Source organism: Salvelinus sp. IW2-2015, linkage group LG8 (genome assembly GCF_002910315.2).
Source record: "Salvelinus sp. IW2-2015 linkage group LG8, ASM291031v2, whole genome shotgun sequence".
In the NCBI taxonomy this organism is placed as follows: Eukaryota; Metazoa; Chordata; class Actinopteri; order Salmoniformes; family Salmonidae; genus Salvelinus; species Salvelinus sp. IW2-2015.
The window spans coordinates 53,841,298-53,857,195 of record NC_036848.1 but is presented as its reverse complement, the minus strand read 5'-3'; the positions used below and the strand labels follow the sequence as shown (position 1 = coordinate 53,857,195).

The window sequence follows — 15,898 nt, the reverse complement described above, 5'->3', positions numbered from 1 at the left end:
ATAGAGTCAAATGAGGGTTGTTTGGCTTGGTAGTATAGCAGAATCCTTTTTGGTGCTATACGGAACCTTTTTATATAATATCCCTTTTATATATATTCTATATAACACCAAAAAAGGGTTCTGCTATGTTTTAAAGCCTTTTTACATTTAACATGTACATTTTGGCCGTTTAGTAGATTCTCTTTTCCAGAACGACTTACAGTAATGAGCTTGCAGACATTTTTTTCATACTTTTTTACATTTTTTATTTCTTTTTTAGAACCTTTATTGATAGTGGTTTAACACTACATGGCCAAAAGTATGTGGACATCTGCTCGTCAAACATCTCATTACAAAATCATGGACATTAATATGAAGTTGGTCCCCCCTTTGCTGCTATAACAGCCTCCACTCTTCTGTGAGGGCTTTCCACTAGATGTTGGAACATTGCTGGGGGGGGACTTGCTTCCATTCAGCCACAAGAGCATTATAGTGAGGTCAGGCACTGATGTTGGGCGATTAGGCCTGGCTCGCAGTCGGTGTTCCAATTCATCCCAGAGATGTTCGGTGGGGTTGAGATCAGGGCTCTGTGCAGGCCAGTCAAGTTCTTCCACACCGTTCTCGAACAAACCATTTCCGTACGGACCTCACTTTGTGCACGGTGGCAGTGTCATGTTAAAATAGGAAAGGGCCTTCCCCAAACTATTGCCATAAAGTTGGAAACACAGAATCGTCTAGAATATCATTGTATGTTGTGGTGTTAGAATTTCCCTTCACTGGAATTAAGGAGCCTAGCACGAACCATGAAAAACAGCCCAGACCATTATTCCTTCTCTACCAAACTTTACAGTTGGCACTATGCATTTGGACAGGTAGCGTTCTCCTGGCATCCACCAAATCCAGAGTAGTCCATCGGACTGCCAGATGGGAAGCGTGATTCATCATTTCAGAGAACACGTTTCCACTGCTCCAGAGTCCAATGGCAGCAAGCTTTACACCACTCCGGCCGACGTTTGGCATTGTGCATGGTGATCTTAGGTTTTGTGCGGCTGCTCTGCCATGGAAACCCATTTCATGAAGCTCCTGACGAACAGTTATTGTGCTGACCTTGTTTCCAGAGGCAGTTTGGAACTGGGTAGTGAGTGTTGCAACCAAGGACAGACAATCACTCAGGGTTGCCCAAAAAGATCTGTGTGCAAACCACGCCCCCACATATGCTAATGAGCTTCCGCCCCTACATTTGAGTTATTACCCTGAGTGAGATGAAAGAACCCTTTTTTTAACTGAAAAGAACCATTAAAGGACTCAAAGGGTTATTTTGGTTAGTATGATTCCACATACAGCCATCATCCTTCCTAAGGAACCCTTAAGGAATCCTCATTTTTGTGTGTGTATGTCAAACAAACCTTTTTTACGACACCATTAGAGGGATAGGTTAGTCAATAGATTCTCATATCTGAAAACCTGCCTATTTGAATTTTTTCTTGCTTCTGACAATTAATAAAGATTTCTGGAGAAACGATTGAGAGATAAGCAAGAGACATTTGAGTCTGATGTGTCATGTCACTCTGAGGATTGTTAGACTGGAAATATGGGTTTCATGGTCAATTCATAGAGAAACAGAGAGAGTGGGCACATGAGGGAGAGTGGGATTCCTCTACTCTTTATGTGGTCAAGTAACAGCAAATACAGGTTGAAAAGCTCTAATTTTGAACCATTGTCAGGAGGGTTGTTCAACTATTTAACAAATATGTTTGGACTCGTTTCACGTCCAGACGGAGAAAGAGGCGGTTGAGTTTCTCACCCTTGTTAATAATGGACTCTCCTGATTCCCATGAGAGGTAGCCTAGAACTAGAGATCAGGATCAGTATAGATGGGGAAATAATAGTCATCAATACAACACAAAGTAGTCGCTGAACAGCTTGGAAACAATGCATTGCAGAAAGGCTAAATGCTGGGCAAGATGGCCAGAAGGAAAGAGACACAACAACTTGCTCTGAGCCATGGAGTTTGTTAAGGTTACCATTATGATAATGCACACAAACCGGCCTACCCAGACAAACACAGGGACACACCTAAGGGGAGGTGTTTATATTTACTTTGTACAGCTACAGGTGGGCCGATTTCATTCTAGTAGGCACGGCTGTTGTTGCACCTGTACCAGTCTCTGGTTCTTCCCTCCACACAGGAAGCAGCCTCACACAGAGGTAGACCGACTCCAGACTACTTTTGTAACAGGTATGAAACAACAATGCTCTTTTTATCTATTTTTCTCTTTTTTTTTGTTCATCACAATTTTGCTTTAAAATACGACTGTTTATTATTTAACTCTTGGGCCTACTATTTCCTCGCCCCGTGGAACTTGAACTAACACAATAAAAAAAAAATCGGTCTTCTCATGAAAACGTCTGTAGCGTCCGAACAATTTGGCCTAGGAAGTATTATTGAACGATGAGAAATCTCACGGAACACGATGGTGTTCTCCGTTCTGCTCACCCCGTTCTTCAATGCATTTCTATTGGCTAATAGCAGTAATACCAAATTCAATGTTTCATCCAATAGTTTTTTTATATATTTTTTTTTTGATACTTGAATGGGTCTTAATATTCGAACTCAAATAGCTAAATAATCCTTGCTATGACCCTCTTAAAACAATTCCATACTGTATGTTAGTTTAGAACCCCCCTTCCCCCCAGCTTAGACAGGGCTTAGACTCTAGAGGTTTAATGGAGAGCCATGCAATTACTAAATTCTATTTATTACACGGAAAATGCCTTTGTAGTCGAATGGCAACTCAAGCCAAAGTATTGGGAGTTGCATCATGAAAACCTAACGTGCGGTCTTGCACAGGGGATATTTAAAGCATTCAGCTTTACTTACGTCAAATCAACATCTATTCCACTTTGGTTCAACGTCATTTAAATGAAATTACTTGGGAAACAACGTTGATTCAGCAAGTGTCTTCCCATCGAGCGTCAATTCTTTCCACTGAGATGATGCACAGAATGCTGACAGAGCAGAAAATACACTGTTTCATAAATATTGATCTGTCAAGCATGGCTCAAGCAAAGAATAAGAGTTTCTGGTTATAAATCAATTGAAGGTCATCAAGCATGCCTTCCTGAAGTGATAAAGGCCAGGATTAAATCCGATCAGTGGTAGATTTGCGTTATAAGGGCTTGACATTTAAAGGTCCTTTTCAATTCTTCTAACATCACTTCTTTCCACTGAGAAAACAGAAAATATACTGAAAGTGTAAGTTATATACGTTTTTTTTTGGTTTAACAACAGTTTGTCTTACGGTCATCTATTTGTGCTTTAATACTTTTTCACAAAGAAACTAAACCTAGAAACAGAATAGTGCTGTTGTCAACGTTTTGTTTTTACATTTAAAGTGTTGAGACACAAAAACTCAGTAAGGATAGAGTTTAAACTGACAACTACGATCTGCTGACAACGACAACAATGGAAAAGCTGAGGCTGATCTAACGTTTCTAATTACAGACCTACAGTCCCACGCATTACTGTTTTTACAAAAAAAGGGGAGTTGTTGACAAGACTGATAGGTTGTTGATCAAAGCTCTGATCTGAATCTTCCATATCTGTGAACTTTCAGTTGTTTTAAAGGTTAAAGACGCCCTCCAGAAGTGGTTTTACTTTTACTGTTGAAAAACCGATATCCTAAGTATAAATACAGTGAAGTACACATACTAAAGGGTAAACATTTTTTTTGTTTTGAGCAAAATATTGTTTTTTAGACAACTGCAAACAAAGATATCATCTCATAGTTTCTGCTATTGGTTATTCATTCAAGTCCCCCCCTCTGTTAACAATAGAAGGCCATCAGAGAACAGGCAGAAGAAAGGCCCTCTCCCACTTGTGCTAGTCATGACTTACCTGAACTACCCTATTGAGATGTGCCTTTTTGTGTTAAGTAGATCAGTGTGTTTCAGCTGAAAAAGGAGACCGGAGGGCCACTAAAATCTACAGTTAGTCTCAAATATCAGAACTAAATGGAGTTATCACATAATGTGTAGTAAAGTACTTTGTCTGAAGTAAATCCTTGCTGCGACTCTGGGCGATTGACAGTAATTGCCATTTGATTGTTTGTCACTTGAGCCATACTAACATACTGGCCCTATACATAAACATCTCAGATTAGGTCTAGTATCAGTTCCCTCTGTGTATTCATTTTAATCTAAAAGACAACTCGGATCTTAGATCAGCACTTCTACTTTGAGATGCTTTATGAGTATGGTAGGAGCTCCTATGTTGTTTGTGGTCGCGAGAACATATGAAATGAAGAGTGCATCAGTCGATGGACACCTAGACGCTGTCAGGCAGAAAAAGGACTCTGTTTCAAAAAAAAAAGTGTTGTCTATTGATCTTTCAAAAGATGGCACAAGCTGTGAATAATACAGTTTTCACATTACGATAGCAAAGTGAACATTTTTCGAGAGAAGAGATATCGATTCTCGAGAGCATAACTGTTGTGTAAAACTTGCGAACTTATCACATCTCGAAGCCTTACCTCGGGAGGTGCGGACGACACTCGCAACAGTTCCCCCCCCCCCCCCCCCGCAAGCAATGTAAAAACAAATTGTCTCGTTGAACTCCAAGTCAAACTACGTAAGTCAACATTTTTGAGATAGTAGATCATACAAATAGATATATGTTTTTTTTATTTGTACACATTGTGTGTGATTTTTAGATTCACCACAGGCCCCAGAGTGGGTGTGGTTGAATTGTTTTCCTGGGACCCAGAGATGTTTTCTGATCTGGTAGGCTTACCTAACCGGGTATATTTGTTGTTAAACATAGTATTAAAAGCAGCTATAAAACATGGTTTAACTATATGTGGGCTATGATGGGACCAGGGGAAGAACTCCTGCCCTAGGGAGAATGAAAACCGAAAAATCCTGTAAAAAACAAAAATCATGAGGTGAATCAGTCTAAACCACGATACTTTGTCTCTCTTTTCAACAGTTTTATGTCAATTTTTTGTATTAATACAAATCAAAAGTCTGGGGCAAAAACACCAGCTTGCCACAGCGTTTCTCGGCGCAACGTGGATAGATGGAAATGCCACACAATGCTACAAATAAAGAAACAATAGCCTAACAGTATATGTATGATCTACGACAGGGCTACCCAACCCTCTTCCTGGAGATCTACGGTCTTGTGGGTTTTAGTCCAAAACCCACAGGACAGTAGCTCTCCAGGAAAGGGTGTGGACTGAAAACCTACAGGACAGTAGATCTCCAGGAAGAGGGTTGGACTGAAAACCTACAGGACAGTAGATCTCCAGGAAGAGGGTTGGACTGAAAACCCACAGGACAGTAGATCTCCAGGAATTGGGTTGGACTGAAGAGGAAGAGGGTTGTTTAGCCCTGATATAAGGTATATACATTTTATTTTTGGAATGGTGGGAATGGGCTTCCACATAAAACAGCTCAACACCTCGGAGAATTATACCCACGTTTTCAGTCGCAATTTGCTTTAACCACATGATTTGCATAATATTGATCAGAAATAAGCATTGTTTCTTGTAATGTTGTACGGTAAGCCTACTGTACGGAGCTCGGAGTTTAAGAATTTCACTGTACCCTGCAATTACATCTGCATGTGACGAATAAACTCATCTAATCTAATCTGCATATTGCTATTAACGGGTTAACCATTCATCTTTGATAGGCTAACGTTACTTGATGAAGACATGTTAGCTTTAGCTAGCAGTAACACTGTGTAACACTTTTGTCTGGAAGCTAAAATGTATTGAGTGTACAGATGAGAAAATAAACCCTTTAATTGTCTGCACATGAAATGTTGAGTAATATAGTAGATCCATGAAGAGTTGATTGCTTAACGTTAGCTTGTAGCTAGCTTAAAGTTAGCTTGTAGCTAGCTTAACGTTAGCTTGTAGCTAGCTTAACGTTAGCTTGTAGCTAGCTTGTAGCTAGCTTAACGTTAGCTTGTAGCTAGCTTAACGTTAGCTTGTAGCTAGCTTGTAGCTAGCTTAACGTTAGCGTGTAGCTAGCGTGTTGAATAGTTTGCAATGCCTCCTGGCTGGTGGGTACTGTGACATTTTGTGTTGAACCTTAGTTCCTTGTTTATGTCTCTATTTTGGTTTGGTCAGGGCGTGAGTTGGGGTGGGCATTCTATGTCTGGTGTTCTATGTTTTATTTTCTGTGTGTTTGGCCGGGTGTGGTTCTCAATCAGAGGCAGCTGTCTATCGTTGTCTCTGATTGGGAACCATACTTAGGTAGCCCTTTTTCCACCTGTGTGTTGTGGGTAGTTGTTTTCTGTTTTGTGTGTCTTCACCTTACAGAAATGTTTCGTTTTCTCGTTCTTCCTCGTTGTTATTTTGTTTAGTGTTCAGTTTTAATGAAATTATAACATGAACACTTACCACGCTGCACCTTGGTCCTCTCCTTCTTCCCAGGACGACCGTTACACATTTACAGTACTTTTGAGCTGCAAAGCAAGAACGTCAACCAAACCTTCTCTCGGCTTGTGACATTCCCGTTGCTAATGTGAATTGAAAAGTGTATGCGCATATTATGCAAATTGAAATTGAGATCTATTCAATGAGAATAACTGTTTCTGGGTAGAAACTCATTAAAGTTCATCAAGATTGCTTTCCTGAAGTAATCAAGAACAGCATTCAATCCGATCAGTTGTAACTCCACATTAGAGGTTTTGACATTTAAAGAACATTTTCCATTGAGCCGATATAAGCAGCTTTTACCGTGAATGTTTTCTCCATGAACACGGAAAAATTACCTTTAAAAGGTGCATAGCTGACAAAGCATGATGGGATTGAATCCCGGCCATATTGATGTCATACTATTAATGTTAAAAAAATATATATATAAACAGTATATATTCTGTTTATTTAACTCTTTACTGCCTAACCGTACATGCAAACGGTTAAGTAACAGTTGTATTTCACATACATACATTATCATCTAGTTAGAATTCACTTCACTTTGTTGCCTTGTTCACAATCAATTGCAGTAAAGCACTACTCAGTAAGGGTCAAATAACCCGATTCAACAAGTGCCTCTACAATAACTGCAATGTTACACAATCTAAACCATTACCCTAACGATAGAATGCTTTAGAATGCTTTAGAATGTTTGTCCACAGAGGAACGGACGGTTAAAAGGGGTGACAGAAGGGCCCAGGGCATTACAGGGGGCTGGGCCCACCCGCGTGAACAACACCGGTTCTATGCCAGTGAACCCTGAGCAGGGTGGCAGAATGTTATTTACTAGTTGTTTAAGGGAACATGTAATAGAATTGTAAGCAAGGGGCCCTGAGCGGTACAAGAAATACACCCTGTTTGGTTGGACAAAACACTTTCCCTCATTTCATCCCTCTAGTCCAGTTGTCTCTGAATAGGTGACACGGAGCTGTGTGGAACAGGAGCTCAACTAGCCTGGAACCCAGATCTTGCCATTGGTGTGACAATGATAAGGAGTTGGCAAGAAAGCACAAACAGATCCGAGACCAGGCTAGAGCTTTATGCTATGATTCTCTGTTCCTGCTCGCTCCTTATCCGTGTGTTAGAGGGAAGTTTACTGTAGGGCATGGCCTGCTTTGCTATGGTTGTGTGCACTTTATTCGCGTGTTGAGTCTGACGTGTTGTTTTGTACACTGAAGGTGTAGGCTCCAGCAACAGGCCAGAGACTACAGTATATTGCAGGTGAACTGTGCTGCCATTGGGTGCAAAGGTTTTCAGCACAAACGTACATTATGGAAGGGCACCAGCTTTACGGAATATTACTGCATGCAAGCAAACGGTGTGTGTCCGTGTGTGTGTGTCCGTGTGTGTGTCTCCCTCCCTAGACTGGTGGCCAACAGTAACTAGAGGTGCCTGTGTTCACAAGGACATCTGGGTTGCTTCAGCTGTAAATGCATTATCGTAAATGGACAATTATTCAAATAAATGAATGCCTGATTTGATCTAATTTGTAAAACTGCCGTCTTACTAACCCTGCTGTGCGTGGTGTCTGACAGCTATATCATCTAATTAACATCAAAAGCCAAATGAAAAACAAATTAACACTATTTTAGATAAATATCAGACATTCTATACGGTACCCTGCTCTGCCTCTGTGGAAATACCCTGTTATGCCGGCATAGAGAACAATGAAAACTGGATAAAACTCAAAGAGAACGTGTGAACCGTAATCTGACCACAGTGTAACTTGATTAAATTAAACTGAAATGAAGACATTTTTTACAGTAGGCTACCCATGTTTGATTGCTTGTTTTTTCACCAGCGTGTTGCAAGATTCATACCTACAATTCTAGCGTCTGTTTTTCCAAATACAGCACTACAGCTGTTCTATAGATTTGGATTAATATTTTTGTTTTACTTGGTCATTGAAATCTGAGTAAAAACAAAAAAAGCACACAACTATTAACATTTGAAGGGAACATAACACTCAGATCTTTGATGCTGTTATGAAATAAACATCCACATGAGACAAGATAGAATTATCCTTATTAAACGCATTAAACATTAAAGGGTTTAAGGCCGGTACCTGTAGAAAATATAACCAGAGAGTCAGCCTGTTAACGTCCACATGAAACAAAATAGAATTATCCTTATTAAACGCATTAAACATTAAAGGGTTTAAGGCCGGTACCTGTAGAAAATATTACCAGAGAGTCAGCCTGTTAACATATTTGAAGGGGGCTGTTGTGAGTTTCTTGACAAACTTTCCTTGTTGGAGAAACACTGACCATATTGTCCTGGGAGGCGCGAGTCTTAATTAAGTTTGACTGAGTCTGAATTCCAAATGGCAACCCTTTAACTATATACTGCATTACCCATAGTGCTCTGGTCTAAAGTAGTGCACTATATAGGGAATAGGCCCCTGGTCTAAAGTAGTGCACTGTATAGGGAATAGGGCCCTGGTCTAAAGTAGTGCACTATATAAGATGCCATTTGGGACGTATAAGGGGGTCATGTGTTGAGATATACTTAGGACTGGTCACCACGTAGCGTCGCTAGGGGCTAAGAGCCTCTGGTTTTGGTGCACTGTGTTTACACTGCACACCAGTGGTCGGAAGCATTGAGAGCCTTATCGTCATAAAGTAGGTCTTAAATCAAGAAGTCAGTTGTGTTAATTAACACAATTAGGATTGTGTGGTTTATGTTCAGTTTGAACATCTTAAAACATGCTTCCTTTTAGGCTAAATTAGCAATGATACATACTGTGTTAGTGCTGTAATCCAGAGTTTTATGACCAGTGAAATATCATTAAAGTGAGGGTTATTCTACTGTATAACATAAACAGATTAACAGTAGGAGGATTTACTTTCATAAGAAAGCAGTTATGGTAATGTGGAGATGATTCACAGATATACAGTAGGGCTTTCCATTCAAGAATATATATACAGTATATATATATATTTTTTTACAATACAAAAACATCCACAAACAAACGACAGCATACAGACACACACAAATATCCACAACGTCACCCGTGCCCAGACCATCACATTCAAGAATATATTATTCTCTGAAAAACAACATTATAGAGGTAAAAAGCATAATCTTTTATTTCCTGTTTTCATTTCAAGATATATTTGCATTTTTGGAGAAAGAGGGGGCTATGGGAACTTAGTAGAACCTTTTCTTCTGTGATCTCATACACTGAGTTCTATATTCTGGCAACGTGGGGCAACATCTTTAGCCAACAGGAAGCAGAGTTTGAGACCAGAGAGTCTAGTGAACTCAGTCAGATAGCGTCAAACCACATTTGTTTTGGACAGAAGATAGGAGAGGATTGATTGCACTCAGACGGAGAAAGGGAAGATGCTTTCAGGGGTGTGTGTGTGTGTGTGTGTGTTTGTGTGTTTATATGTGTGTGTGTGTGTGTGTGTGTGTGTGTGTGTGTGTGTGTTTATATGTATGTGTGTGATGTGAGTGTGTGTGTGTGTGTGTGTGTGTGGTGTGTGTGTGTGTGTGTGTGTGTGTGTGGTTTGGTGTTGTGGGTGTGTTGTGTGGTTGCGTGTGCTGTGCTCGTGTCTGGTGTGGTGTGTGTGGTGTGTGTGTGTGTGTGTGTGTGTGTGTGTGTGTGTTTGTGTGTTTATATGTGTGTGTGTGCGTGTGTGCGTGCGTGCGTGCGTGTGTGTGTTTGTGAGTAGGGAGGATGCTCTCAGTGGTTTGGCTGTGATGGATCCTTTCTTTGCCCGTGATCACACGGTGAGAGTGTTCCAGTTTCCACATAGATTTTTCCCCTCAGTCTAACCTAGACCAATTCAGTCCTGTGGTACTTCCTCTACTGGCGCAGCCTTTCCCCCAAACACTTTGGACTCACTCCATCAGATAAAAGTCACTTAAACGGTGGGCCATCCGCTGCCTTAGCATTCAAAAACCTCATCCATCATTTAGTGTTGTCGGTTTAAGATGAGTACAGAATTATTTGACCAAATTCACTGCAAAGTCAAATTGCTATTGAATTAGTACTCTGAAAGTAGCACTATTGAAACCACTAACACCTGACTCAAAACATAGCAATCAAATATACCAACAATCAGTGTGTCACAAAGTGTAAACCACAGTTGTTAATGTGGGTGTTGTAAAGTGTTACATGTTTCTCCTTAGATGACCTTGGTAAGACAGAAAATACGAGTTACAGGAAAGCCCTATGAGTGGCAGGGCATTATAAACAAACTGCAGTAGGGTAAAGCCCTATGAGAGGCAGGGCATTATAAACAAACTGCAGTAGGGTAAAGCCCTATGAGTGGCAGGGCATTATAAACAAACTGCAGTAGGGTAAAGCCCTATGAGTGGCAGGGCATTATAAACAAACTGCAGTAGGGTAAAAATACAACTCTGCAAAACCAGGCCACATGATCCTTCAAAGTAGCTGAGAACACCACAGAAGATGGATGGGGCCAATAGGGTCTGTTGCCATGGGTTTCTACATCTCTAGGCAACTGCCTCATTATGATAAACTGTATTGATACAGTCCATGGAGCCAGGGGAGAAACAAATGGGAATCATAGATAGTAAACATTCCCAGGTTGACATCTTAAATCAAAGGATTGAGAGGAGGTCAAAGTGCACCTTGCAGCAAACTAAATGGTATAGAAGACTACATATGGAGGAAAGACAAAAGAACACTCACGTTAATAAAATTAGAAACACCTCCGTTGCGGAAAAAGTAGGCAATAAAATGCTCTCTCTCTCTCTCTCTCTCTCTCTCTCTCTCTCTCTCTCTCTCTCTCTCTCTCTCTCTCTCTCTCTCTCTCTCTCTCTCTCTCTCTCTCTCTCTCTCTCTCTCTCTCTCTCTCTCTCTCTCTCTCTCTCTGTGTCAAAAAAGAAGGTCCTTAGCTTTCTTTTCTCAATCTAGTTAAGATGTTGCATCTGGGTGAGGACATTCAAGACAGGAGCGGTCGGAGATTGGCTGTGTCCCAAATGGAATAGGGTGCCAATCTGTTTGATACATGGCAGACATTGTTGCTAATTACTTCCTCGGCCCGACAATAACCGTAGTAAAAGCCGGTGGAAAACGGGCAAGCTAGTTGTGGCTAGGTGAACCACATTGAAGAGCCTTTTTGGCTAAGTTTTAAAAAGATATGGGCGATAAAGTGGCAGTCAAGCTGTATATCATATCCTAATGCATGTATAAAAACATTGGTCAACATAAATCAAACTGTAAAAAAAAAAAAAAAAAAAAAAAGTTAAAGAGGTATTATTTTCCACTGTGTGTACACATGCAGGATTTTCCATTTCCTAGTCATTCAGTCCAGCTGAAAAGCACTTCTTCCAAGTGGGGGAAACAGACAAGGCAAGGTCAGGGAAAACATGAAAAATAAGCAGTGCCTTCAAGTGCAATTAATATATAAGTGTCAATTATTTTTGAAACTTTCGTATGTTATTCCTTATCATAAGAGAGTGTGGAAAATGTGATGGAATGTAATGAATTCACTGGTGTGTGTGTGTATGTGTGTGTGTGTGTGTGTGTATTTTTTGATGTCTGTCTGTGCATGTTGTCTCTCCCTCAAGACACCGTTTTTGGTAATAAACAGAGAGACCAAATCTCATCTCAACTCAACTGTTCCCTGTCTAAATACAGTTCAATAGCAGTGAACCTCAGAGGGAAAGTCTCCCAACTCACCATCATGTGGTTTCCAATCGCCGAAACATTCCATCATTATGATGGAATGGCACAACCTCTCCCTATAAGCATTCTCCTCCCTAACACACAAACACCCAACCCAAATCCACTCACTCAAAATTCCTATGACCCACCAATAAACAATGTGGTTGTATCTGGAGGAGTGTGCTGCTACAAAACTGGTGTCCTTCAAATGCCACAAAATTCAAGTAAATATATGTATTCTGAATGATGGTGAATATGTTTGATTTCAGTGTTCTGGTACATAATTCTCAATTCATAATCTCGGAATACAGAACCAAATCACGGGTTGTCCACCTAATCTAAAGACTACAATTCATAACAGTGACATGTTCAGTGTTATACAGCAGATAATAAAACCAATAAACATTATTTTCCTGTCCTCTCTTCTTCCCAGATCTTACAGGATGAACAATGACTACACAGAGATTAGTCCCTCTGATCCCTCTGTCGACGCCTACACCACTCCCCTGATCGCCGTGAAGTCCGAGATAGGCTACCAGCACAAGAAGCGTCGCTACGTCCGCAAAGATGGCAATTGCAATGTCCTGTTCCGCCATGTTCCTGAGGAGTGGCTCATGTACGTCACCGACATCTTTACTACGCTGGTGGAGATAAGGTGGAGAGTTATGTTCCTCATCTTCACCCTCTCCTACACCCTCTCCTGGCTCTTCTTCGGCATCCTCTACTGGGTGATCGCCCTGGCTAACGGCGACATGAGGGACCCTACTAACGCCCCTTGTATGTACGAGGTGAGGGACTTCACCGCGGCTTTCCTATTCTCACTGGAGACCCAGACCACAATCGGTTATGGTTTTAGAGGGATGTCAGAGAACTGCATGGTGGCAATCATCGTCGTAACCGTGCAAGATGTCATCAGCTGTTTTATTGATACATTTGTCATCGGTATCGCTGTGGCAGAGATGGCATCGACACGGAAACTGACGCAGACGGTAGGCTTCAGCAACTGCGCTGTCATCAACTTGCGAAATGGGCGTTTGTGCCTGTCATGGAGGATCGGGGACTTCCGCCAGCACCACATGGTGGAGGGGACGGCTCGTGCTCAAATCTTCCGCCCCACCATGCACGCCACTGGGAGGGTGGACATCAACTACAAGGACCTGGAAATCAAACAGAGTGATATTCTTTTAGCCATACCAACCACCATCTTCCACATTATTGAGCCCGGTACTCCACTCTACCGCATGAGCCTGGAGGATCTTCGGAAAGACGACTTTGAGCTGGTGGTGTCCTTCACCTACACGGACGACTCAACGGGCATCCTGCACCAGACTCGCACCTCCTACACACCCGACGAGATTCACTGGGGACATCTGTTCCAAGATATGCTGAATGTAAACCTGAAATACTACAAGGTAGACTACTCCATGTTCCACCACACTGCTAAGGTCCTGGTTCCGGAGGTCAGCGCAGAAGAGTACGATCAAATTAAGCTTCGGCGTTCCCCGCGCCACTCCCCGCGCCACTCCCCGCGCCACTCCCCGCGCCACTCCCCGCTCCACTCCCCGCTCCACTCCCCACACCCCAATCGCCCAAGCATTAATTGCAAACCCCCGATTGTGACTGTGGAACTGGTAAACGGCACCACAGAACCTGAGGTACATGCAGCCACGGTTGCTACTATCGCAGCAGTTTGCGAGGACCAAGGACATTTGTGTCTTCCAAGGAACTCCATTCTGACGTAGATGTTCTGCTGACATGGCAATACCAACACAATTTCATTGTAACTGGCCAATGGTCATTCAGAAACATGGCCATTGCAGTCTGCCTTTACTATTGTCCAGGCTCTGTACGCTGAAGTTGCTTTCAAATGCTGAAAAGACAAAGTTGATTGTTTTCACGATATCTAAGATGAAACCTCAGACTCTTCCACGTACAGTCAATGTGCAGGACAAACAAATAGAAAGACTAGCAACTAAGACATACTTTGGTTTCTCGATAGATGAATGTCTCACCTTTAAACCCCACATTGTACGTATTGTACTTTGGTTTCTCGATAGATGAATGTCTCACCTTTAAACCCCACATTGTACGTATTGTACTTTGGTTTCTCGATAGATGAATGTCTCACCTTTAAACCCCACATTGTACGTATTGTACTTGGGTTTCTTGATAGATGAATGTCTCACCTTTAAACATCATAGGTCTTGTGAAAAAGCTTAAGCTCAAGTTTTTATTTTGGTATTAAGTCATGTTTTTCATTAGAAGCAAGAAAGAGGCTTGTTTCCACTACTTTCTTACCTGTAATTGATTCTGGTGATATCCTGTACATGTATGCCCCTGTGATGTCATTACGTATGCTGGACTGTGTACCCTGTGATGTCATTACGTATGCTGGACTGTGTACCCTGTGATGTCATTACGTATGCTGGACTGTGTACCCTGTGATGTCATTACGTATGCTGGACTGTGTACCCTGTGATGTCATTACGTATGCTGGACTGTGTACCCTGTGATGTCATTACGTATGCTGGACTGTGTACCCTGTGATGTCATTACGTATGCTGGACTGTGTACCACGGAGCACTGCAGTTTGTTACTAACTCCAAAGCCCTCACTCATCACTGTACCCTCTACATGAGAGTGGACTGGTCTTCCTTAGCTCTTCGCATATGAAGTCATTGGTACGTTTCTATTTATAAGGCCATATTGAGACAGCTCCCATTTTACTTGTGTAACTACATTGTCCAGCAGACAAATGAAAACGATTGCCCTGCGCTCACATGACTGTGTTTTGTTGATTGTGCCAAAAGCCCGTACAGAGCTAGGTGAAAACGCTTTCCGGTTCTCTGCTCCTTCCGCTTGGAACAAGCTTCAAAAGGCCCTGAAATTACAGGAGCTCGTCCCTTTAAATGAGTTTAAAGCTTGGTTAAATTCTATAATGGAAAATGAATTTAAAGCTACGTTAAACTCTATGATATAAAATGAAGTAGGGGGCTGTCAATGTTTTGACTGCTAGTTTTACCACACATTCCCAAACCATCTTGCTGTTCAATGTGTAAATAGATTTTTTTTTAACTGTAGTGCTTTGTGTTTTATGTTTTAAATGTTTCTGCAACTTTGTGTGCTGCTATTTCGGTCTCGTCTTTCCTAAACATTGACTGGTTTTCATCAAGCTGTCCGCTCAAGAGGAAGCTTCTCACAGCAAGCAGTGCCTGTAACCTGGTTCAGGTTATTAACCAACCTACCAGGGTGTTTAAAAACACCACAAGAACAAGATCATCCACATGTATTGGTCACATTTTTACTAACACTGTATAACTTTGTTCTAAAGCTGTGTCCGTACCCCGTTGAATGCAGTGAGCACAATATAGTGGCTCTGTCCAGGAAAACCAATGTTCCAAATGCTGGGCCTAAAATAGTATATAAGAGATCATACAAAAGATGTTGCTGTGACTTATGTGGATGATGTAAAAACTATTTGTTGGTCTGATGTGATTAATAAGGAGCATCCAGATGTTGGACTTGATGCATATATGACATTTCTTCTTCCAATTTTTGATAAACATACACGTGGTAAGAAACTGTTATGACTCCATGGATTGATGAGGAACTGAAAAACTGTATGGTTGAAAGAGATGGGGCAAAAGGAGTGGCTGCACATTTGACTTACTGAAAATTGAGAAATGATGTGACTAAACTCAACAAAAAGAAGAAGAAACTGTATTATGAAGCCAAGATCAATGATATAAAGAATGATGGAAATGAAATGATGGGCAGAAAGACAAATACG

At 41.4% G+C, this 15,898-nt stretch overlaps 1 protein-coding gene across 1 annotated transcript; it reads left to right on the top strand.

Moving 5' to 3' along the window:
* Positions 1-2,124: 2,124 nt before the first annotated feature.
* LOC111968163 (inward rectifier potassium channel 16-like) lies at positions 2,125-15,692 on the top strand. The gene is made up of 2 exons (XM_023993737.2): positions 2,125-2,218; positions 12,542-15,692. The coding sequence occupies exon 2, from the start codon at positions 12,552-12,554 to the stop codon at positions 13,848-13,850; it is 1,299 nt and encodes a 432-aa protein (XP_023849505.1). The 5' UTR covers positions 2,125-2,218; positions 12,542-12,551; the 3' UTR covers positions 13,851-15,692.
* Positions 15,693-15,898: the final 206 nt, after the last annotated feature.

Excerpts from the sequence above, each read along its gene's own strand:
- LOC111968163 (XM_023993737.2), top strand. The coding sequence starts at position 12,552 with ATGAACAATGACTACACAGAGATTAGTCCCTCTGATCCCTCTGTCGAC.